The following is a 22,828-nucleotide window of genomic DNA, read 5'->3' as shown; positions in this document are numbered from 1 at the left end:
CTGCAAAAAGCCAGGTAGTAAATATTTTATGGGCTTGCTGGCCAACATACAGCCTCAGTTACATCTACTCCGCCACTCATTTTCATGCACATGCAGCCGTAGCCAACAGTAAATGAACAGGCCAGGCTGTGTGCCAATATAACTTTATTTACAAAACCAGGAGGCTGCCTGATGGGCTACAGTTTGCCAACGCCTGCTCTAGACCCAAATATCCAATTGCCTTCTGGGCAACTGGGGACTTTCACAAGTTCCCAAACATAACACGTCTCCAAGCAAACTCATCTTACTCTTTCCTTCTCAATGAAGATACCGCTCTCTACCATATACCCAAGACATAAATGCCGGCCCCAGCCTTGATTTCACTCACCAGATTCAGTCACAAAATCCTGTCAACTCTCCTTTCTAACCATCTCCCTAATCCGGTCCTGTTTTCTGTCCCCATTGCCTCCTTTCAGACACCTCTCATCTCTCACCTCCTTCCTCCGGGCTTCTTATGATCCCCTCACCACACTTCAGGCAGAAGGATGAGGCCACTCTTCCATTTTAAAACCCTTCAAGGGTCCCTGCCGTTCTCGCCGCAGTGTCGATGGGATTCGGTCTCTTCTCCATCATTCCCGATTTCAGCCTGAACGACTTTCAATCGCCTGGATGGAACCCTCGCCTCTGCGATTTCGCACATTCATTCTTTCTGCTCAGAACACACTTCTCCTGCTTCTCACCTCTCCTGCCTGTCATCTAGGGTCGATGTCACTTCCCCGGGAAGCGCGTCCTCACTCCTCCAGCCGAGGGCGTGTCCCTCCGCCCCGGGACGGCCTGGCCGCGCTGCCTCACAGTCCGACTGGCGGACGCGCACCGCCCCCACCCGGTCACGTGGGAAACTCGCGGAGGGCGGGGAGAGTCTCCTCTCGTCCGCTCGGCGCTCAGCGCAGCGCTAGACGCACTGCAGGCACGGAAGAGGCGTCTACTGAAGGATGGTGCCCAGGCTAGTGCGCACCTTCCTTGAAACTCTGCCCGTCCCTCACCCCGCCAACCCCATGCTTCCCTCGGGGACCTTCGGCCGCCTCCGCCGCCGGAGGCGGGTCTGGCAGCGGATGAGCCGGCGATGAGGAAGGGGTCGTTTCTTGGGGTCCAGGTGTGATGCGGCGGCCTCTGTTGGCTGGTGTCTTACCTGCGTGCAGAGATGGTGGGTCTCCCCGAGCACCCGGGAGGCCCGGGCAGGCCTGGGCTCCTCCAGACTCTGGATTTCAGGTCGACGTGTAGGAGCGGCTGGTAAGCCGGTGGCGTCAATCAGGCCTGAAGAACTGTCCGGGCTGGGGAGGGGGGCGTGGAGGCGGGGGAGAGGGCCTCTCCCGTCCCACTCACACTACTCGTGAGCTCTCAGAAATCAGCCAGAGGTTGGCTTAGGCTCCCCGATCTAGAAATTCTGTAACTTTTGACTCTCCCTGGGCAAGTTTCTGAAAGGAAAGGAGAAAGGTACGCCACCTTCAGATGAATGAGAACACGGTTCCTAGATGATATGCCCTAATAAACTCACACAGTGAAAGCAATCTGCAAATTGGCATTGAGGGCAAAGATAAACTTGCTATGAACCTTTGCAATGATGAAGGCTTACTTTGAGCCCTTAATAGATGAATTAATTTTGTGCTGTTTTTTTTTTTGAAATGACGTCTTTGCGGGGAAGATTCAGAGACGTTCATGATAAAGAAATGACTTGCTGTATAGTAGAAATTAACAACATTGTAAATTATATTTCAACAAAGTAAATTTTTAAAAAATTTTAAAAAAAGAAACGAGCTGCCTTAGAATGACAGTTCCCAGATGGCAGAGCCTGGGCTGAGAAGAGCTAGGGCTGCAGGAAGGTGGAAAGTCAGTGGGGGAAAGGTGACGGGTGCCGACATCAGGCCAGCAACGCGAGGTCCACGCAATCTCACCTGGGAAGATGTCACATGGCCACAGCTTCCACCTCACCTGCAGGGTGGGTGCAAGTGAGACCAAAGGGGCTTCTACCCCACTCCCCTGGTGAGCTTGGCCTTACCTTGTGTTCAAGGTGCTTGCAAGGAATTCACCACTTCAATGCCAGGAGGGGAGGAAGTAGCTAATTCTTCCCTTCCTGTGGGAACCTGAGTCCTGAGTGGATCTTGGTTGCAGGCCCCATGCTGGGAAGAGCCTCTCGCTTATTTTGGTGTCCTTATCCCCCCCCCGCCCCCACAAACGCCCACTACAAGTGCAGCAGCAGACTCCATGCATATCAGGTGCAAAAGTTTCCTGCAGTTCCTTTAAGGGGAGGCGGGGGGGGGGGAAGGTAGAGATTGTGATTCGTACCTTTTCTCTAATCCTAGAAAAATCTAACACCTACTATTTGGTCAATAAATATTTAATGAATTGAACTCAAGGAGAATACACATCTCAGAATTTATTCAACCTGCTAACACTATACCGAGATGATCTTTTTCTTTATCTCTTTCCTCAGCTTCTGCCATTCTTTCAAATAGAAAATGACTTATATTGAATTAATTGTCTTTACAGCCTTGGGCAAAACCACTGCCCAAACCGCCCCCCCCCCCGAGAGTGCCAGTGTGGGATTCCTACGTACGATCTAGAATAGTCTGTCACTTTGTGCCTACCCTGCGCCTATGAAGCTGAACCCTGTAGCAGTGCCGTAATGGGAGTCTGTATCCATCCACACTGTCTACACCTAAGCAACACACTCCTCTTTCCTCTTCTCTTTACACACGGCAGAATAGGGGGCACAATAGCCAAACACTGCTTTGTGTTTACCTGTGTTGTCGTGATGCTGATGTATTGAGAAGGTGGTGAAGAATACATAGTCAGAAGGCCATTGGAGGGCAGCCTCATTCACAAAATAACATTTGTAGGGGCTTCCCTGGTGGCGCAGTGGTTAAGAATCCGCCTGCCAATGCAGGGGACACGGATTCGATCTTCCCCTGGTCCGGGAAGATCCCACATGCCGTGGAACAGCTAAGCCCGTGCGCCACAACTAGTGAACCTGCGCTCTAGAGCCGCGAGCCACAACTCCTGAGCCCGCATGCTGCAACTACTGAAGCCCGCGTTCCTAGAGCCCGTACTCCTCAACAAGAGAAGCCACTGCAATGAGAAGCCCACGCACCACAAGGAAGAGTAGCCCCGCCTGGCCGCAGCTAGAGAAAGCCTGCACACAGCAACAAAGACCCAATGCAGCCAAAAATAAAATAACATTTGTAGAACCAAATATATTCTAGAAGCTTCCAAGAGGAAAGGGGGCAAAATGCATACCACTACCATCCATATCAAAAAACCAAAACAAAACAGGAAAAGGACGTTTATGCAGATGTAGAATTTCTGATAGCACTGTTCCTGAGGTGCCTTATCCATGAGGCGGTACTAAAGTATTTTAAGTGGAAGTAAATGTGTAGTGGCAACATCATGTATTACCTGTTTTCTCCCCCAAAGTATTTTCTGAAACACACCAACATAATTCCCCTAAGAGACATTTCAGGTACGTTAAGACAAAAAGTCTTCCCAAGACTGATTTCTCAACTTGCTTCCACCTTTTGTCCCATTGAATAAACTGGGCCACTAGGTGAGAGGGAGGGGAGAAAGCTGGGACATGGTGGAAAAACAGGAAATGTGCCAGGTCCTCCCAGCCCCTCATGATGGTGCTACCATCTTGTTCTCCAGCACATTCTGTTCTTGTGAATTCTGCACACAGTACTTCAACCCCAGGCAATTCTGCAGGAGGGTCCATCCAAGACGATTGGTGCCCACCTCTACGTTTTGCTGGTTAATTTATAGAAAGGAATTTCATAGCATGGAGAGAGGAGTGTTTTGAGTTCTTCTTTCACAATTAAAATAGAGCCAATTCCTGAATATTAGTGAACACATGTAAGAGTTTTAAAGCATGTACTACCTGGTCATTCTAGCCTTAAGCCAGGGCAAAGTACAGAATCAACAATTAAAATCAAGACATTCTTTAAACTTAATTTTCCCACTCTTGCTTTATTTCATGAGGATGAGACTATAATGCACTGTGAATTCATTGGGGGAAAAGATCGACATTTTATAACATCATCTATAATCATGGAAACCATATGAGTCCATTGGACATAAAGTTTGATAATAATGAAATGTTGTAACTTACGTAGTGATTTCTACACTGGTACAATGTGGAGATGTTAATAGTGATGCTCTAGCTTAAGTCTGTAACCTGAGGCCAAATAGATTTTGTCCATTGGCTTCATCCCTTGTGAGCTAAGTGACCTTGGGAAAGTTAAACCTTCTCAGCCTGAGTCACCTCATCTGAAGTGGGGGTGATAATAATATCGCCTGTTTGGAAGGTTGGATGAAACTATGCAGAAGGTCTGGTATAGGAAAGTCCTCAGCAAATGTTAGCTATTGTTGGAATTCTTTTTTTTCACCCAAAAGAAAGAGAGTGAAATAAGAGGGAAGGAAAGAAGAGTAAGTGGGAACGATAATGGGCTGGGGGCAAGGAGGGAAGCAGGAGGCAGTGTGGGGCAGCCAAGGGGGCGGGCAGCCTCCACCGCTTCCCAGCATCTATTGCAGACTCCGCTCTCAAACATTTTGTAAGATCCTCCTGTCAAGGTAATGTTTGAACACTTCAGAGCACAGTGGCAATGGGCCTCCAAGAGAATAATTAACTCCATGTGATTATCTTGTTTGTGGTGCATTTCCTCTCATGTAAGTCAATAACATCTTGGGATTGGGACACACTGTTTTCCGGACACTGCTGGTCAGTCCCAAAATGGTACATATGGAGGTGGTCCTTCTACTTCTTTTATTTCTGAAATCAGGTAAGACACGGAGATTTTTTTCACTTTAATCAATATATTTTTTCCTAGCAATGTATTAAAAATAGATCCATGATGGTTTCATGTGCAACTTGTTGAATTTAGCTTTTGACTCGTGAGATTCCCAGGTCACGATCTAAGAATGAGGAAATCTTCAAGAAATGTTTTGTTTCCCTCATGGGAATACCGGAGACAAGTGGGCAGAGAAAATAATGCATGACGTTTTCAGTCTAAAAGATGGAGCCCACGTGATGGTTATTTTAGTTAGAAAAAAAAATAGCCCAGATAGCTAACAGCCCCAAAAGGTGTTAGTCTCTTCGCCTGGTTCTTAGTTTGGTTAACGTAGACCATTTTTGTTAAGGTGTCGTATTTTTCTGACTTTCAAATGTAAACAATGAAATATCTCTGACCATATTCTTTGACCAGTCTGTGGTTGTGTTGACCTGTTCTCTGTTTGTTATGACTTAAGGAAGGCTTTCCATACATATAAGTTTGCTTCTTATGCCTGGAGAAATCACAGGCATCGATCTGCAGGATGATGTCCATACAATAATTCAACAAATCTCCACTGAGTACCTGAGGTAGGCCGGGCACATTTTTATTCATACATGCATATGCGTGTGTCCTTTACTAAGTCCAGCTTATTTAGCTGATACCATAGGTATTGTAGTAGATTTATACCCATTTTATAGATGAGGAAATCTGTCCTTAGGAAAATCACGTTATTTGCCTATTGACCAAACTCCCAGAAACCAGGACTTTAGCCAGGGCTTTCTGAGAAGGAATCTGATGCTTCTTCCCACTTTTTCAACTTTGCTTAAACCTCTGTTAAAATATTCTAAGCATGTCTTTGTAGTTCTTTTTTTTTTTTTTTGACAGCTTTATTGAGATATAATTCACATACTATACAATTCATCCATTTAAAGCATACGATCCAAAGGTTTTCAGTATTCAGAGTTATGCACCTATCGCAATACATTTTAGAACATTTTTATTACCCCCCCAAATAAACTCCACACCCCTTAGCTGTCACCTCCAACCCCTCTTCTCCCCTCTCCCTAACCTCCATCCCCGCCCAGCCCCTGGTGATCACTAATCTACTTTCTGTCTCTGATTTGCCTGTTTTGAACATTGCTTTTTTTTTTTTTTTATCTTTATTGGAGTATAATTGCTTTACAATGGTGTGTTAGTTTCTGCTTTATAACAAAGTGAATCAGTTATACATATACATACGTTCCCGTATCTCCTCCCTCCTGCATCTCCCTCCCTCCCACCCTCCCTATCCCACCCCTCCAGGTGGTCACAAAGCACCGAGCTGATCTCCCTGTGCTATGCGGCTGCCTCCCACTAGCTATCTATCTTACGCTTGGTAGTGTATATATGTCCACTGGACATTTCTTATAAGCGGAATCATACATTATGTTAGTGGTTCTTCATATAAACAATGTATAGATACTTGAAATTCAATTTATAAGTAGCCAGATAAAATTTTACGAGCTGTACTTTAAATCAGAGTCAAATACATTTGAATTTAGTGGAGCCATCTAAAGAAATATCAAAGAAAAAACAGCAGAAAGTTGCATAAAGAGGTTTTCACGGGAAATGGTTGTGGGGAGTGGCACAGGGGTGCACACTCTATTTTATTATTACTTTATTTTTTTGTGCACACTCTATTTTAGTCTATGGGAAGCGGGACCTGGAACTCTGGATACAGTGGGACACACCCAAATGTTAGAACAGACTTCTCTGCGGCAGGATTAACATACATCTTCACCAAAAGGGGGAAAGAAGACTTGCATAAGCTCTTTTTGAAAGGAAGGCATTTACTCTGTCTTTCCGTGGAAGTGTTTCATCTTTTCAGTGCACTGAAATGACCAGGGAGAGGAACAAAAATCTCCTTTTACAGCTGTTCTCAGTGACAGGCGGAAACGCAGTTTGCATTTCACAAACCACAAAGTCTTTTCTTTCAAACACACAAGCATGGGTGTACATATACACACTACCATGATTTTAAAAAAGTACAAACCCACATTATTAATAAAATATACTAGTTTTGGTACCAATATACATCTACACTCAGCATAGAATATAAAAATTCTTTTGTTACTAAAAAAATTTGTCTAATATTTCTTGGTCAATAAATAAAGTGTATTACACCACATTGTCACATGTTCCCTGGAATTAAAGAAAGAAATTATTGGGGGAAAACTTTTCAAAGTCAAAAGAATAAAATTTATTCTCTTTTGGGATATTTCTTTGGTGTATCAGCTCCTAAGGTGGGTCTCAGCAGCCATATGCTATGAAACATACTAACATAACATAATTAAAGGGTGATAAAAATGGAAATTTTCTTGTTTTGATATCATTTACACCCCGGCCTGCTCTACTTTCTAAGAACTCTTCAAAAGGTCTAATTTCAGTCTTTATAGGATATACTTTATAGAGTTCTTGTGTTTGTTTTTAAAGTCACATCCTGGTCTATAGAATTTACCAAAGCACAACTCTTCCTGGAAATGAGAGCAACAATTGGGAGAAAAATACCGGATGACGACATGGGTATGGGTCTAAAATATCTATTTCTCTATAATCTCTTGATACATGTATCAAGTGCTTTTTTGGTGTGTTAAACAACATCAGTCAGCTTCCTATTCAAGGATGGAACCATCCGTCCTTCCAGTTTGGAGAATCTCAGGTCGAGGAAGGAAGAGCAGAGGCAGGGAGAGGGTGGGCTCTGCAAACAGCTTTGTCTTAATCTAGGAAAGTGCATCACACCCTTGTGGTGCGTGTGTTTTCAGGTGTTAAGGGATGGCCTTTCTGAGAATGAGGATGTGACCCTTTATGACCCTTCCTACTAGATAATTTTCATCAGTACCCAAACATGCTCTAGAATGTCTCATCTTCAAAAATTCCTGAGAGGACCTGGAGCTGATCACACTAAGTAAGTCAGGCAGAGACAAATATCCTATGATATACCTTATATGTGGAATCTAAAAAAATGATACAAATGAACTTATTTACAAAACAGAAATAGACTTAAAGACATAGAAAACAAACTTCTGGTTACCAAAGGGGAAAGAGGGGGGAGGGATAAATTAGGAGGTTGGGAGTAACAAATACACACTACTATATATAAAATAGATAACCAACAAGGACGTACTGTAGAGCACAGGGAACTCTACTCAATGTCTTGTAATAACCTATAATGGAAGAGAATCTAAAAACGAATATATATGTATCATTGAACCACTTTGCTCTACACCTGAAAGTAACACAACATTGTAAATCAACTATATTTCAATAAAAATTTTTTAAAAATTTCTGAGATTTCATATGGCCTCTAGGAAATGCTCCTTTCACAGCCAGATTTCTGCAAAGACTTGTCTTCCCTGCTGTTCCCACCGCCTCTCTTGACCACTCTTCAACACGCTCACCCTGGCTTTGATCTCCACCCCTCCCCTCAAAGTGGTCAAAGTTGCCAGGTTGCCTAATCCCATTTAGGCAAACTTTAGGAAACTTTGCTGTCTCCATGAAATTAACCTCTTTTAGCCCCTCACCCTATGAAAATGGCTGGTGTTCCATCCCAAAAGGATAGAGGCTGAGTCTCCAGGCTTGGAGTAGAGCTGCCACAGCTGTCTCAGGCGCCACGTGTCTCAGGAGTACTCTTTGTAGCCTTGCGGTGGGAACATGGCTGAGGCACCCCTGGCCACCCTTTGCAGTAGCAAGGGGGCAGAGCGACCTTCAGACAGACTCTTTGCCTCAGATTTTATGTCCGAGGAAAATCAAGGCCATTGTTTGTCCCAGGCTCTGCTGTTGTTTCCTCAGAAATGCCAGAAAGCTGTCATCATCTTGGCAAAAATGATTTCTCTTTAATAAATAGTGAGGTGTCACTCTACCAAGTCCAGTATAAAAATGGCCATGTATGGTGGTCAAGGGTTAGTCCAGCTCTTATTTATTCTCGACATCAACTCACCAAGGTTTTTGTATCTTGTGGTGGAGCCATTCAGAGTGTGCTGATCCCATCAGTTTAAGTGACAGTGCCACAACTAAAGTCTGCACTGTAGGGAATCGAACAGTGGCCTCCAGTTCCTATTTATACCCAAGGATGGACAAATCAACATCAAAGTTGCCCTTGGATGTCTCTTACTGTTCCATCATGATATGCAATTACTAGCAAACAGATCAAATTTTTTCTTATTTAACGTTTCATACCCATTAACGTAGTAACATGGAAGTTGATAAAGAGTTCCAATCTATTAACCTAACAATCCAGTTGATCTTTTAACCTAGTGCCATCTATTCATGGAACTGTTTTCCTAATTAAACATTTTTATTCACAGCCGCCCATTCTGCTTCCAATGGAGCAGCCAGTTTTACTTCGTTGATGGAAAGCGAATAGTTTGCAAATTCATGAGAATTAAACAGCGGTGTTGATGCATTTATCAGTTGTGCCACTTTTATCTTCCATTTGTAGGTCTCGGAGACCTCCTGGATGACTATGTAAATACCCAGGGAGCTTCCCTGTTTAGTTTGACGCGGAAGCAGCTGGTGACAGGAAGCATAGACGAGTGTGCAACAAAGTGTGAGGAGGAAAAAGATTTCATTTGCAGGTATTTTCTTGGTCACTGCGCCTACGCAGAAATCCTGCTGCTTGAGACGCTATTATGTTGATCACAAGAAATTTGCTCAGGGATTTATCAGTGAAAATAGGATTTAAGAGGAAAGAGGAATTTCATGGGATTGGAGTTTGGAATCTGTATTTGCTCTCTGTATCTGAAACCATATGGTTTCTTGTTAATTAGTGACCCCTTTAGAAAAATGCCCCCAAAGGAAGTTATTTATTTTTACACATGACATCGGCAGCTATTGTTCTGAGCTCTAGTTTCTAACATTATCGTCGATAAATATTGATTGAGGATCATGTGACTAGAAGTGTCCTAGACCCTAAGGAGCCACAAAGCATTGATACAGTGGTCGGTACATGGGGAGATATATATATATCAGTATATATGATAGATTTTTGTGTAGATACAAAAGCCAGTGCTTGCCCTTTTGAATTTATGGTGTAGTCACAGAAACTGGGTAAAATACAAAAATTTAAAAAAAAACAGCCAATGCGAGACATTGATAAGTGACGTAATCCATACGTGCTCTATGAAGATTCAGAGGAAAGAACAATCCTAAGAGTTGAGATGACCAGGGAAGGCCTGGGGAGGAGGTGGGAACTGAGCTGGGCTTTGAAGGGTGAGATCTTAGTAAATACTGACCATGCGGGAGGGATTCTAGGCAGAGGGCAGCACGGCTGGGCACCTGTGAGAGGGACGATGAAAGGACCAAGTCAGCTGAAGCAAAGGTTCACACAGGAGATGGGGCAGGAAAGGAAGCCATGGACGGCTTTGATGCCAGGCTCAGCGTCCATGCAGGACTGAGGTACAGTGCAGGGAGGTGTGAGGGGAAGGGAGTAGAATGCAGAGACATGGTCAAGGGGAAGTTACAGGAGTCCACGTGGGCCCGCTCAGGAATGGGTTTAAAGCACTCAGTTGCTTCTTTCCAGCACAAAGCAAGTGTTCTGGCACTTCATTAAGAAAACTAGTGAAGAAAGAATAAAGCAGTTGAAACAGAGGGGGAGAAAAAGAGAAAGTTTGGAGGGGGAGAAGGTAAAGGTAGAAGAAAACAAGAGTAGCTACCATGTTCCTATGTCCTTTGATGATGCTTCATTGATACAGTGCCAAGATGAATTGGAAGTAACAAATTCTGAGCTCCTCGATTCATCAAGAGAGTTATCTTTAGTCTCTTCCTTATTAATAAAACTTTGCTTTCCTTAAATAAAGGAAAAGAGTTGTGTTTTCTGATTCTCTTCTGCAGGGCATTCCAGTATCACAGTAAAGAACAACAATGTGTGATAATGGCTGAAAACAGCAAGTTTTCCCCAGTCCTTAGGATGAGGGATGTCGTTTTATTTGAGAAGAGAAGTACGTACAACGTTTTCTTCCTTCTCCCCATTCCCCTTCCCCTTCCCTCCCCCAGCCCGTTGAATGTCTGTAATTTATCAGACCAGCGAATGGAGGCGCTGTGGTGTAGTGAAATTGAATTTGGAGTCAGAAGATCTGGCCACTAACCCACTACGTCAACCTGTATATATGACTTCGCCTTTTAAGTTTCATTTCTCTTGGTTTAAAGACGAAGGGATTGGATTTACAAAATCACTTCCACCTCTATGACCCTGAAAATAAGATACTGAAAATTTTATTTTATTTTTAAGGAGAAGAGGGAGAGTCTACAAGTTTCTTATGATCTTGGTGTTTTGTTCTGCAGGGACCACAGTCCTTGGTCTGAAACCTGGAGAAACAGCAAAACTGAGGTGTTTTCAATCTGCAGTAACATTTGAATAGAGAAAATATTCTTATTTTTACTCTTACATGTTCCACTTTTTTTCAGGCATGGTCTGTATTTCCCTTAGACTCTGGAATGGTGTCTTTTGAAAATGTGCAGAAGTTGCAGTTCCTTTTCCATAGTTTCCTTGAAAACTCTAGATCTTTCGTTGTTTAGGATCACGGGTGGCCTAGATTCCTACGGAAGTTGCATGTCTTCTAAGACGTGTAAAAGTTCATTAAGTCTGTACGAAGATTTAAGTGAATAATGATGCTTTCAAAACTATTTCCTATTCTCTGTTGCTGGCGAGGTAGTAAGACTATTTTGATAACAATTTTGCTCTCCAAATATTCTGTATCAGAGGTGTTGAACTCAACCAGAAACATCCTATCTCACTGATTCTTGACAATGGCTTACAACATTCTAGTTTCCCCACAAAACTCTAAACAAGATTTTGAGAAGTGTTTTTTTAGGTTAGGATTCTATCTACACATTGGTTCATCTTCTTAGGTTTAATTATCTGTGCGTCTGCTATACACACTTCTAGCCCACTGTTTAGCTCTAATCCCTGAATCTAAAGTGCAGATTACATCTGAAGTTTATCCGTTGACGTTACTAGTTCTTACAATCCCACTGTCGGTCAGATTTTTTAAAAGGCTGGTGGGATACTCTCTGCAAAATGCTAACATTTAAACATGTCCTTTGTAAATTGTTAACCAGAGGATCATGGGGGTGACCTCTAGGCTTAGTTTGGATAGTTGAAGAGTTGCCTGTTTTCAAGGTGATGGAAAGGAGCAAAAGGTTATATAAACTCTGGCGGGTACATACAAATAAAAGAGAGGTCAAAAGTCAGTCATTTTTTGGTGCTTGTTTCTTTACTGTGGAATATTGACCCACTGTTAAATTACCTGCCAGGGTTTTTCTGGGAATGGTCAGTGTCAAATTAGTTACATCTCTACGTTTGCCACCATGGCCACTGCTGCCACTTGGGTCTAAGCCGCCACCATCACTGGCTGTGCCACCGCAGCGGCTGGTCTGTAACTTCCCTGCTTCAAACCTTTAGTGCCCTAGAAGACAATCGAAATACTCACCAATTGCTGCAGGGTCCTGTATTATTCAAGCCTACCTCATGTGCGGGGCTTACATCTGCCCCCCCTCCAGCAGGGCAAACACACACCTCTTCATCCTGGACCCTCCTCTGTTCTTCCAGCTCCTTCTCATCTCCCAGATTTCAGCTCAAGCATCACCTCCTTTGAAAAGTCTCCCCTGACCCTTGGCCTCCAAAGTACCTTGAGTTTACTTTTTTGATAAGTGTAATATATCTACTATAATAATATATCTCAATGAAGATATATCTGCCATCTTTATATAGAGCGTTGGGTTTAAAGCAGTAGTTGCTATAGGTGTGTTAGAAGTCCTTTCCCCAGATAATTGATTGATTAATTTAAAAACTTGGCTAAAGTGGGGAATCATAAAAGATGACACAAATATACCTTAAATATTTTATATTTTCACCGAAAACAGAAGCTTACATTGGCACCTTTTGATGTAAAGCAGAGGCTTTTTTTCTTTGAACCTGGGGCCACCAACAGGAGTTATCTGGTACATTTCTTGCATAAACCACACTCTAGTGACTTGTCTACGATAATTAGTGTCCTTCTCTTCAAACTCATATCAACTATATGGATGGATTGCTCTCAGTGGATATGATGACAATTTTTAAAACTATTCAACTCGAGTCCCGCTATCTGCAGGACAGGCCAAGAAATCAAGAGATGATTTGCTGGGACAAGGAATAGAGGCTTTATTCAGAAAGCCAGCCAACCAAGAAGATGGTGGACTAGTGTCCCAAAGAACCATCTTCCCTGATTAGAATACAGGCTTCTTTTATACTAAAAGGGGAGGGGCTCAGGGTGGTTGCTGCAGACTTCTTGGTGTAGGAATCCTTTGCTCTTGCAGCTGGCCACATAAGTCCCATCACAATGTTCCTATAAACCTCCAACGAGATAAGTGTTATTCTCTGTTCTGCAACCTTTGGTCTCTATATGAATGGAAAAGTGTTATACCTTTAGAGGTCAGAGCCTTGAGAATGGGCTAGCCTATATATTTCAGGTTATAGGCAACATTCTTAACTTGTAGCAAAAGCAACAGAATACAAAAGTTAAAGACACAGATCCAATATGGAATCAGATTTGTTCATCCCTACTATACCACGGGTTCCATTTCTCTTTTTTTTGCCTGTTCCATCCACACTACTCTTTCCTACTGAGAGCTTGTAATGGAACAAGAGGCAACAAAGCCTTGTGCAGAGATGTGTGTTGGCCTTATTCCAGCCTTACAGATTTGTTGCAGGGATTATGATGAATAAATGTAAAGAAGCTGGCACCGAGCCCTGCACTTGGCAGGTACTCAATCAACAATAGCTATTGTTTGGGATTGACATATGTACACCAACATGTATAAAATAGATAACTAATAAGAACCTGCTGTATAAAAAAATAAAATAAAATTCAAAAAAAATACTATTCAACTCTTTCAAGTCCTTGAAACCATTCAACTTGATTTTTTAAAAAAGCTCCATTTTCCCCCCCATTCATTTCTCAGTTTAGATCATCTGTAATCAAATAGAGCTGTATAAAAAGTTATGGAAATAAAAGCAACTGATTCTTGGTAAGCATATAACCAAACTGGTAGGAACAGAGTGGGTGGGCACACCCGAAAGTGGCCTGCCAGCCGCAGATGCCCACCCTGCCACAGGTGGGCCACAGCGTGTTTAAAGGCAGGATGGGGCCCACTGGGCAACCGGTGCGTTGGTTAAGTGGAGGCTGGTTGCGAGCATCTTCTGTAAACATTGAAAGTAGACCACAGTCATATCACCCTGTTTGACATTTTTTCATATTTAAAATACTACTGGGACCCTCCAAAAGTAGAAGTGGCTTGGATCTCTTTCGACCTCTGAAAACCTGCTGCCCACCTCGTGAATAAGCCCCCATCCCCTTTCGCATCCACTTTCTCATGATGCTGTTTATTTTCTCTGTTACATGCGTCACCACGAGGTTGTCTATTTCACAATCTGTGTTCTTGATTACTTTCCGTAACCGGCCCCCATGACTCCACTGGGATGTAAGCTCCACGAGGGCAGGGCCTGTGCTGTTCCTACTCTTGGTGTTTCCAGCATCCCCAGCACCCAGCGTCTGCCGGGCACAGGGAGGGGCGGTAGTTTTGAGTAAAGGAATCAATGCCCCACGTGGCTTAGTTATAACTGTAACTCTTAGACGTAAAAGACTGTCTTTTTAGATAGTGGGCGATGGTGTCCTTTCTCTCAATGTGTTCAAGTAGTGCAGGGCTTCTTCATGATTTTTCTTGTTGTGAAAGGGTTTGACCACTGTTTGGACTTCCTTGCAGTGTATCTTTCAGAGTGCAAGACTGGAACTGGGAAGAACTACAGGGGGACCATGGCCAAAACAAAAAGTGGTGTCACCTGTCAAAAATGGAGCGACAATTCTCCACACACACCCAAGTAAGACTTTCTCTTTCGTCTCCGTGTTCACCTCTTATACTCAGAATGATTCCATTACTTCTGACTCAAACCAGAACATGTGACTAGCAGGTATGGGGAGAACCTTCTTGATGCTGGGGCAGAACCGTTCGATTATTTATGGAATAAAAGCAGACAATGGCTGCTTTCCATTCATTCTTGCGTATATGCTTTTCTGGAAGACTGAGAACAATACAAAAGAACTATAAAACCATGAATTCTAGGCTGAATCTGAGAAAAGACCAAAGATGGCTATGCTTAGAAGTGAATTAGTCTAATTCAAATATACCATGTGTTCACCTCAACATTGTGAAAAACAGATTATCTTGCAACTCGCCTATTATTTATTTTAGTGTCATCCTTTTGGGGCTTTGCCCAATATAAAATTAGGTGGATTAAGTTCTCATTAACAATGCTTATCAAGTGGGAATTTAGTGTCTATGACCCTTCCCCCTCACCTACCCAAACAAATTGCCTTTATGCATCCCTATGAGATGGGCAGGTCTCATATTCCCAGCACATTAAGACTTATTGAGGTTAAAATGATTAAACCAAATGGCCAAATCATGGAATGTCAAGGGCCTTAGAGATAATATAGGCCGTCTCTACCCCAGCAGATGAGATCCTGGGAGGACCAAATCTACCAGACACAGGTACATAGAAGAACCAGAAACAAGAGCTACCATTTCAGATTCTAAGTCTTAGGTTTTTGTTTCTGGTTTTTTTTTTTAATTTATTTTTGGCTGCGTTGGGTCTTAGTTGAGGCATGCGGGATCTTTCGTTGAGGTGCACGGGCTTCTCTCTGGTTGTGGCATGCGGGTTTTTTCTCTTCTCTAGTTGTGACGTGCAGGCTCCAGGGCTCTGTAGTTGTGGCGCACAGGCTTAGTTGCCCCACAGCATGTGGGATCTTAGTTCCCTAACCAGGGATCGAACCTGTATCCACTGCATTGCAAGGCAGATTCTTTACCACTGGATCACCAGGGAAGTCCCAAGTCTTAGGTTTTTAATCTAATTTCTTATCGTTATATAGCAACTCACCTCTGAAAATGAGCTTCACTCCATCCTCCCAGTCTCCCATTAATTCTGGATGCATCTCAGAGAGGATGTGGAATTTGGCATCAGACACATCTGACTTTAAACCCTTGAGATACTACTTATTAACTGCTCAAGCTTAGGCAAGATTTCATTTGTTTCACATGGCTGTGCCTCAGTTTTCTCATCTGTAAAATGGGGATAATAACACCTTCCTGATAGGGATTTTTATTAAGACTACATTAGAGAATGCATAGAGAAATTTTAGTGTAATACCTCGTGCAGAGTTCACACAGATAAAAGGGTGTTAACTTCTATTACTTTTACAGAGAGAAGGGCAACTGACAAAAGCAGGTGTTAGGAATGCATCGTGAATTTGGCAGGCTTTTGAGGGCTTTGTATTTCTACTGTGCATAAAGACACTTTGGCTCTACTTCCAGGACTTGGCTGTCCACATAGTAATAATAGTAATATTAGCTACTCTACTGAAGCAGGCCATTAGCAGAGATACTGAAAACTGGGTGACACGAATGCTCTAGCACATAGCCGAAATGCACTTGGATGACACCACCTCGAATCACAGATGGGAAAGAGAGGGCGTCTTATCCTGCCTTGCTAAAGACATGCTGATCTTAAAAATATAGTCAAAGTGGTTCGTTTTCATCCTCCACAGCTTTTCGCCTGAAAAGCATCCTTTAGAGGGACTGGAGGAGAACTACTGCAGGAACCCAGACAATGATAAGAAGGGACCTTGGTGTTACACCACAGATCCAGGCACGAGATATGACTACTGCGACATTCCTCAATGTGAAGGTCAGAGGTGGCTCTAGAAAATGCTTTCCTATCTGCCCTTCGTCCGTGGAGTAATTTGCTGTAAATCAATTTTCTACAGGGATATTAATAATCAATCAGTGCTGTGTTTGACAGAATCAAGTAACACATGACCTCTTGGAAAGGCCCAATTTTGCACATTTTCCATGATTGATCTAAATTATTTTTATTAAAATGTACTTCAACAGGGACTAATATAAAACTAGATATAAACTCTAGATGCAAACTTCTTATGCTCAAAGCTCTGACACAGTATAAAGCCAAAAACATATTTGCAATTAAATCATTAAAATAAAACCACAAAATCAATACAATTCAAATACACAATATTAATTTAACACGGTAGACTTTGTTGTTTCATTGAAACCAAGCAATGAACCAGTTTTTAAGTCAGGATTCTATCGTTTTAATGGACCAATCAATTTAATAGTGCACCTCAAAAGTCAATGCTAAAGATTTAAAACATCCTATTGAAAAATGTTCATTTCACATTTCCTGCTCTATTTATTGGTGCAATGGGGGAATGAACAAGGGTGAGATATGTGTAACCACATGGATAGTGTATGTACCACGTGAAGCCTCACTTCCCCATCACTTTTTCTATTCCAACCATGGGGATCCTTTACCTGTACACTATGTTATGAGGTCATTTGGCCCTTCACTGACATGAGAGCATCATTTTTGCATCAAGTCTGCTTCTGTTTTCCTTATTACCCCATAAAAATTAAAGTCTTATATTACTTTGCTGCACCTTGTTCTTTCAAGTATTCCAAAGTTTCCATTTTTAAGCGATGTAAGAAAGAAAAACAGCCTGTCATGCGTCTCAATAATATAAAAACAGAAGCGCTGTCCCTTTAGGTGGGTATTGTTCCCGTGTGAGGTCATGAACACGAGCAAAAACCCTAGCACTAAAATCCACAATGTTTTTGAGAGGGTGCTGGCTTATTTGGAAGTTATCCATACGACCAGAATAATTTCATAGAAAATTTTAAAGACCGTTATTGGAATGGGGACCCCAAATATCAAAAAATTCTAGTAGAGAACTTACAGACTCCTGAGATTATGTTCAACCTCTCCCCCACCCCCTTCCCACCCACCAAGGACCACACATCCCACTTTGAAGACATGGCATTATGGAGTTTCTGGATTTGGTCAAGACTATAATAGTTGAGTAGGTATTAACCAAAATATACTAATTTTCCCATTTGAAAAAGAGAATGACATTATAGATTGTATTAGAAAATTAAGCCTTTATTGCCAGTTTTGTTGCCAAGTGATTGTGGGAAAAGTACATCGAACAAGCGGCAAAGGTATTAGACATTTCTAGTGGAATTCTAGTTTTTACTCCGTTTCGCTTCATCCATTTCAGTTTCTTTCTTCCTTTCCTTCTTGTCCATTCTGCCCAGATGAATGTATGCATTGCAGTGGAGAAAATTACGAGGGCAAAATTTCCAAGACCGTGTCTGGACTTGATTGCCAGGCGTGGGACTCTCAGAGCCCACATGCTCATGGATACCTTCCTGCCAAGTAAGTCTCACTGGGAGTGGAATTAGATGTTTATGACTCTGCAGTGTTATGGGTAATTTAATGTTATTTAGATATTTTAGTATTCCTCAAAAAGTGAACATACCTGATGTTTTTGAATTTCAAAGTTTGAATCTTCCCACATGACTGCAAATGAAGGATACATTCTTACTACTCAAAATGTGGTCCATGGAAGAGTGATATCATCTGAGAGTTTGTTAGAAATGCAGAATCTCAGACCCACTGAATCTGAATTTGCCTTATAACCAGATTCCTGGCTAATTCGTAGGCACATTAAAGTTTAAGAAAAACAGATACGTCTCACTTGTGTATTTTCCAAATATTTTCCTCTTCTCTTTCTTCCTTTCCTTTTCCTTCATACTGATGAGATTCAAGGCTTCCTAGCCTATGATCTGTGGATGGCCTTTAGGGCTTTGTGAACCCCTCAACATTTTATGTGTATTTATATCAGTACATTTTTCTGGGGTTGAGGATTCCTAACTTTCACTAGCTTCTCAAAGGGGATCATGAATCTATAATAGAAATAAGAGTCTCCGATCTAGAAAGTAATGATTAGTTCTACAGTACAATGTTCTACATCTTCTAATTAATTGTACTTAATTGTACACATTAATTGTACTTAAAACACCTCCCTCTCTGTAGCTGCTTCGGTCTTTCTCTTCTTTCTAGGACTACTATAGGATTATAACGGGGCTTATAAAAACTTATAGGCAAAGAGACTAAGTCACAGATTTCAGTGTAGAAAACAGCTCCACTGAATTTCTGTACCTTCCATTCCAAATAGTTACCTTAAAACGCAGCTGTTTGCATTTTCCTTTCCCTATTGTATTCCAAAGAAGAAATACAGTAAAGCCTCAAGGCTCAGAATTGGGTAAATTTACTTTCAGGAAAGCAATCCTGCAAGAGGATTGCTTAAGCCACTGCTGGTTGCTCTGTCCATCCTGACTAAGCATTTGCGGTCTCAGGAAGGGACGTGAAATGAGCCCAGAGGGGCACGAGGCGTGGCGTGCATCTCGCAGCCTCAGTCACTGGGTCCCTGTGGTTGAGGGGACTCTCTGGCCTGCACACGGGAGCATAGCTTATCCGTCTCAGTTTCTATAAGCTTAAAGGCTAGCAGGACCAGAACCGGGTAGATCAGGAGGACAATTCCCTTAAACTATGAAGACACCAACTTCTCGGCTGTACTGTTTACTAGATGACTATCTCTAGCCAGTAAGTACTTTGTGTTTTAAAAATTGCTATTATTTGCAGCTGAATAATTGGAGTTGGCTTACGTCGGTTTTACAGATGGCCAAAATGATAAAGTTGGTCCCATTCTATGATTTTTGCACATGTAAACTGTTAGAAAAATAATCCTTAGAATACTCGACTAATCTTATGAGATTGTCATCACATTGAGGATAACCTTCATCCAGTCACCTCCTTGGGTGCCTCGCTGTGCCTAGCACACAGCAGGTGCTCAATATTTGCTCATTTGAAATGATTCTCATCCGTGGATGTAAATGTTCAGTGCTGTTAAAATCTTTCTTGCACATTCAGATTTCCAAACAAGAATCTGAAGAGGAATTACTGTCGTAACCCCGATGGGGAGCCCCGCCCATGGTGTTTCACCACCGATCCCAACAAACGCTGGGAATTCTGTGACATCCCGAGATGTAGTAAGTATGCTCATACCCAGTCCTCAAGGATCTTCACCTGTCCCTCTCTTGGTAACAAGAGTGCCGTGCCTGAAAATTGCCCTATAAATTCCGTGGGATGTGATTACTCTTTTAGAACAATTTATTGGTTACTGTAGGTAATTGATCAGAGTATCTAGTTACTATGGGGTTTTTTTGGTCCCGTAACATAGACTTCTGCCTTTTTTGAGTACAGATGAATGTAGGCTTTTGGGAGCCATCTCTGACCCTTATGGTTCTCTAGCGCTAAAGGCAAATCAGACCCATGCCTTCTGGTACATGGATTTCATTATCAACCAGAGTTCTTTTTAATTGTAAGCAAAGAGGTGTCTCTGGATGTCCAGTTTTTCAGTATGTTCAGCTTGGGAGGGAGCAACAGGAGAAGAGAGGTCGGGAGAGAAGATGAAATGGTAGACCTCGCAGGAATGAGTTGGAGAAAACAATTTTATAATATTTTCCTTCTATGAGAATTTGAAGCAAGGCACTGAACAAGGGCATCTGAGACCGTTAAGGACTTAGCAGGCCGTGAGGGCCGGCTTCCTGTTCTTCACACTGAAGGTCATCCTTCGGGACGCTGAGGTGCCTCGGTGCCCTCCTTCCTCATGAGCAGCAGTTTCTCTTTCTGTCATCTTCTTTTTTTTCTTGAGACTTTTTTTTTTAATTGAAGTGTAGTTGATTTACAATATTGTGTTAGTTTTGGGTGTACAGCAAAGTGATTTGGTTTTATATATATATATATATATATATATACATACATATATATATATTCTTTTTCACCCGATTCTTTTCTATTATAGTTTATTACAAGACATTGAATATAGTTCCATGTGCTATACAGTAAATTTTTATTTACCTGTTTTATATATGGCAGTGTGTCTTAAGAATTTCTTGACTTCTCACTGCATACCCTTTTCCTTGGAGACACTATTTTCTTTCTTCCCATGGACTCTGTCTGTTGTTTGGCTTTGCGGAATATTGGGGGTCATCCAGTTATGTTTACTTAATGAATAATTTGTTTTTCATAAAGGAAGTTGAATTGTTGGTACACGTGCAGATTTGGGGTGGGATGTGACACATGTTGATCCTTACCTTGTGTGATGAGCTGAGAATATAGAGAAAACAGAATATAGAAAGAAGCATCTACTCCAAGGGTCTTGTCCCTGGAGGAGTTCCTCATGGGATGGTCTTGGAAACATCGATTCTACCACATCAACTTCTTCTGAAAAACGATAAAAAATTTTCAAATGCCAATATCTGGGAGGATGAGTGGAAAAGAAGACAGGCTGACGCTTCCTGCATCCATCCATTCCCCCATAATATCCATCTGTGAATCCTTTACTTAAAAAACATTCATTGTCATGTATTTTTCCCATTTAAGCAACACCGCCACCATCTTCTGGGCCAACATATCAGTGTCTGAAGGGAAGAGGCGAAAACTATAGAGGGACAGTGGCTGTCACCGTATCTGGGCACACCTGCCAACGCTGGGGTGAGCAGACACCCCACAAGCACAACAGGACCCCAGAAAACTTTCCCTGCAGGTAAGTCTGCTCCGGTCTCTTCCCGGTCAGCTGGATGGAAAGTGAAATCCCATTGACTTTGCCTTGGTGTCTGTGACAATAGAAACCTAGGCTTACAGCATTTGGGAATGAAAACTGGCCAAGTCACATGCAAGGGAAGTGAAATTTAGCGCTGATTTTCCTAGAACACTTGTTCTCAAAATGTGGTTTCCCAGGCCAGCGGCATCAGCATTATCAGGAAATTTGTCAGAAACACAAATTCTTGGACCCTATCGTAGATCCACTAAATCAGTAACCTTGGAGTGGGTTTCAGCAACATTTTGACATTTGTACTAAACGTACAGTAAGGCTTGAGAACATTTAAATTCCAGGGCTATGATATACGCTTTTGGAGGCAAAGCAGTGTAGAAAATACCCATTGTGTTTCCAGCATACAGCACAGTGCCCAAAGCTGTAGGAAAAGACCTATTTTGCTCCATTAGACATAGCCAAGGAATATATTTCAATCATTCACCCAAGAGAAGCACCTGTGCCATAATTCTCTGGAATCCTGCTCTGCTTAAGTTCCCACCCATTATTGAGTTTGTATAATTCTAGAGAATTAGCTGGTTACATAGCCAACATCACTATTAACAAGCATATGTGCACTTCGTTATATCTGTAGCCTTTTTGGAAAACCAAACTCACAGTCGCTTCTTTTTCAGAAATTTGGAAGAAAACTATTGTCGTAACCCTGATGGAGAAACAGGTCCATGGTGCTATACAACCAACAGTGAAGTGAGGTGGGAATACTGCACGATACCATCCTGTGAGTCCTCTCCATTATCCACGGAACATTTGGATGCCCCAGGTAAGCAAGGGCAATGAGAGCTTACTGAGAGCTCCAATGCATTCTGTATTTTTCTACTCCAGTAGTAGCACAATATACAGTACCTTTGTTTACAGTTTCATTGTGTTGTGGTCAGAGAACATGCCTTATGATTTCATTTATTTTCAATGTGTTGAGGCTTGTTTTGTGGTTCAGAATGAGGTCCTCTTGGTGACTGTTTCACATGCAGAGTCTGGCTTCTGCTATTCTTGGGTAGAGTGTTCTACAAAAGCCAATTAGGTCAAGTTGGTTAGTATTGTGTAGCTCTTCTGAATCCTTACTAATTTTCTGTCTCCTGTTCTATTGCTTACTGAGAAATGAATGGTGACGTTTCCAGCTTCAGCTGTTTGTTTCAGTTTTGTGTTTGCTTTATATATTCTGGAGCTCTTTGTCAGGCACAGACACACTTAGGATTGTTGTCTTTTTGAAGAAATGACCCCTTTATCATTATGTAATATCTCTCCTTATCTCTAGAAATAGTCCTTGCTCTAAAGTCTACTTCCGCTGAAATGAATACAGCCATAAGAGCTCTATTTTTACTAGCATTTGGATGATATATCTTTTTTTTTTTTTTTTTGGCGGTACGCGGGCCTCTCACTGTTGTGGCCTCTCCCGTTGCGGAGCACAGGCTCCAGACACGCAGG

General features: G+C 42.2%; 1 protein-coding gene and 1 long non-coding RNA gene across 3 annotated transcripts in view; one reads left to right on the top strand and one right to left on the bottom strand.

Annotated features, from left to right (window-relative positions):
- Positions 1-816, bottom strand: part of LOC149747924 (uncharacterized) — a 44,121-nt gene extending 43,305 nt beyond the window's left edge. For both annotated transcript variants that reach the window (XR_016395274.1, XR_016395273.1), the window contains exon 1: positions 474-816. This is a non-coding gene — a long non-coding RNA (uncharacterized LOC149747924). The remainder of the gene's footprint in view (positions 1-473) is intronic.
- Positions 817-4,744: 3,928 nt separating this feature from the next.
- PLG (plasminogen) overlaps positions 4,745-22,828 on the top strand; it is a 45,233-nt gene continuing 27,149 nt past the window's right edge. Inside the window, exons 1-9 of the mRNA XM_022560708.3 lie at positions 4,745-4,808; positions 9,277-9,412; positions 10,668-10,774; positions 14,580-14,694; positions 16,418-16,557; positions 17,982-18,102; positions 19,660-19,778; positions 21,175-21,337; positions 22,021-22,166. Of these exons, the coding sequence (XP_022416416.1) occupies positions 4,760-4,808; positions 9,277-9,412; positions 10,668-10,774; positions 14,580-14,694; positions 16,418-16,557; positions 17,982-18,102; positions 19,660-19,778; positions 21,175-21,337; positions 22,021-22,166 (1,096 nt within the window). The 5' untranslated portion in view covers positions 4,745-4,759. The remainder of the gene's footprint in view (positions 4,809-9,276; positions 9,413-10,667; positions 10,775-14,579; positions 14,695-16,417; positions 16,558-17,981; positions 18,103-19,659; positions 19,779-21,174; positions 21,338-22,020; positions 22,167-22,828) is intronic.

Source organism: Delphinapterus leucas, chromosome 12, assembly GCF_059928025.1.
Source record: "Delphinapterus leucas isolate spDelLeu-1000000601 "Yukka" chromosome 12, BTC_Dleu_Yukka2, whole genome shotgun sequence".
Classification (NCBI taxonomy): Eukaryota; Metazoa; Chordata; class Mammalia; order Artiodactyla; family Monodontidae; genus Delphinapterus; species Delphinapterus leucas.
This window is presented reverse-complemented; position numbering and strand designations above follow the sequence as displayed.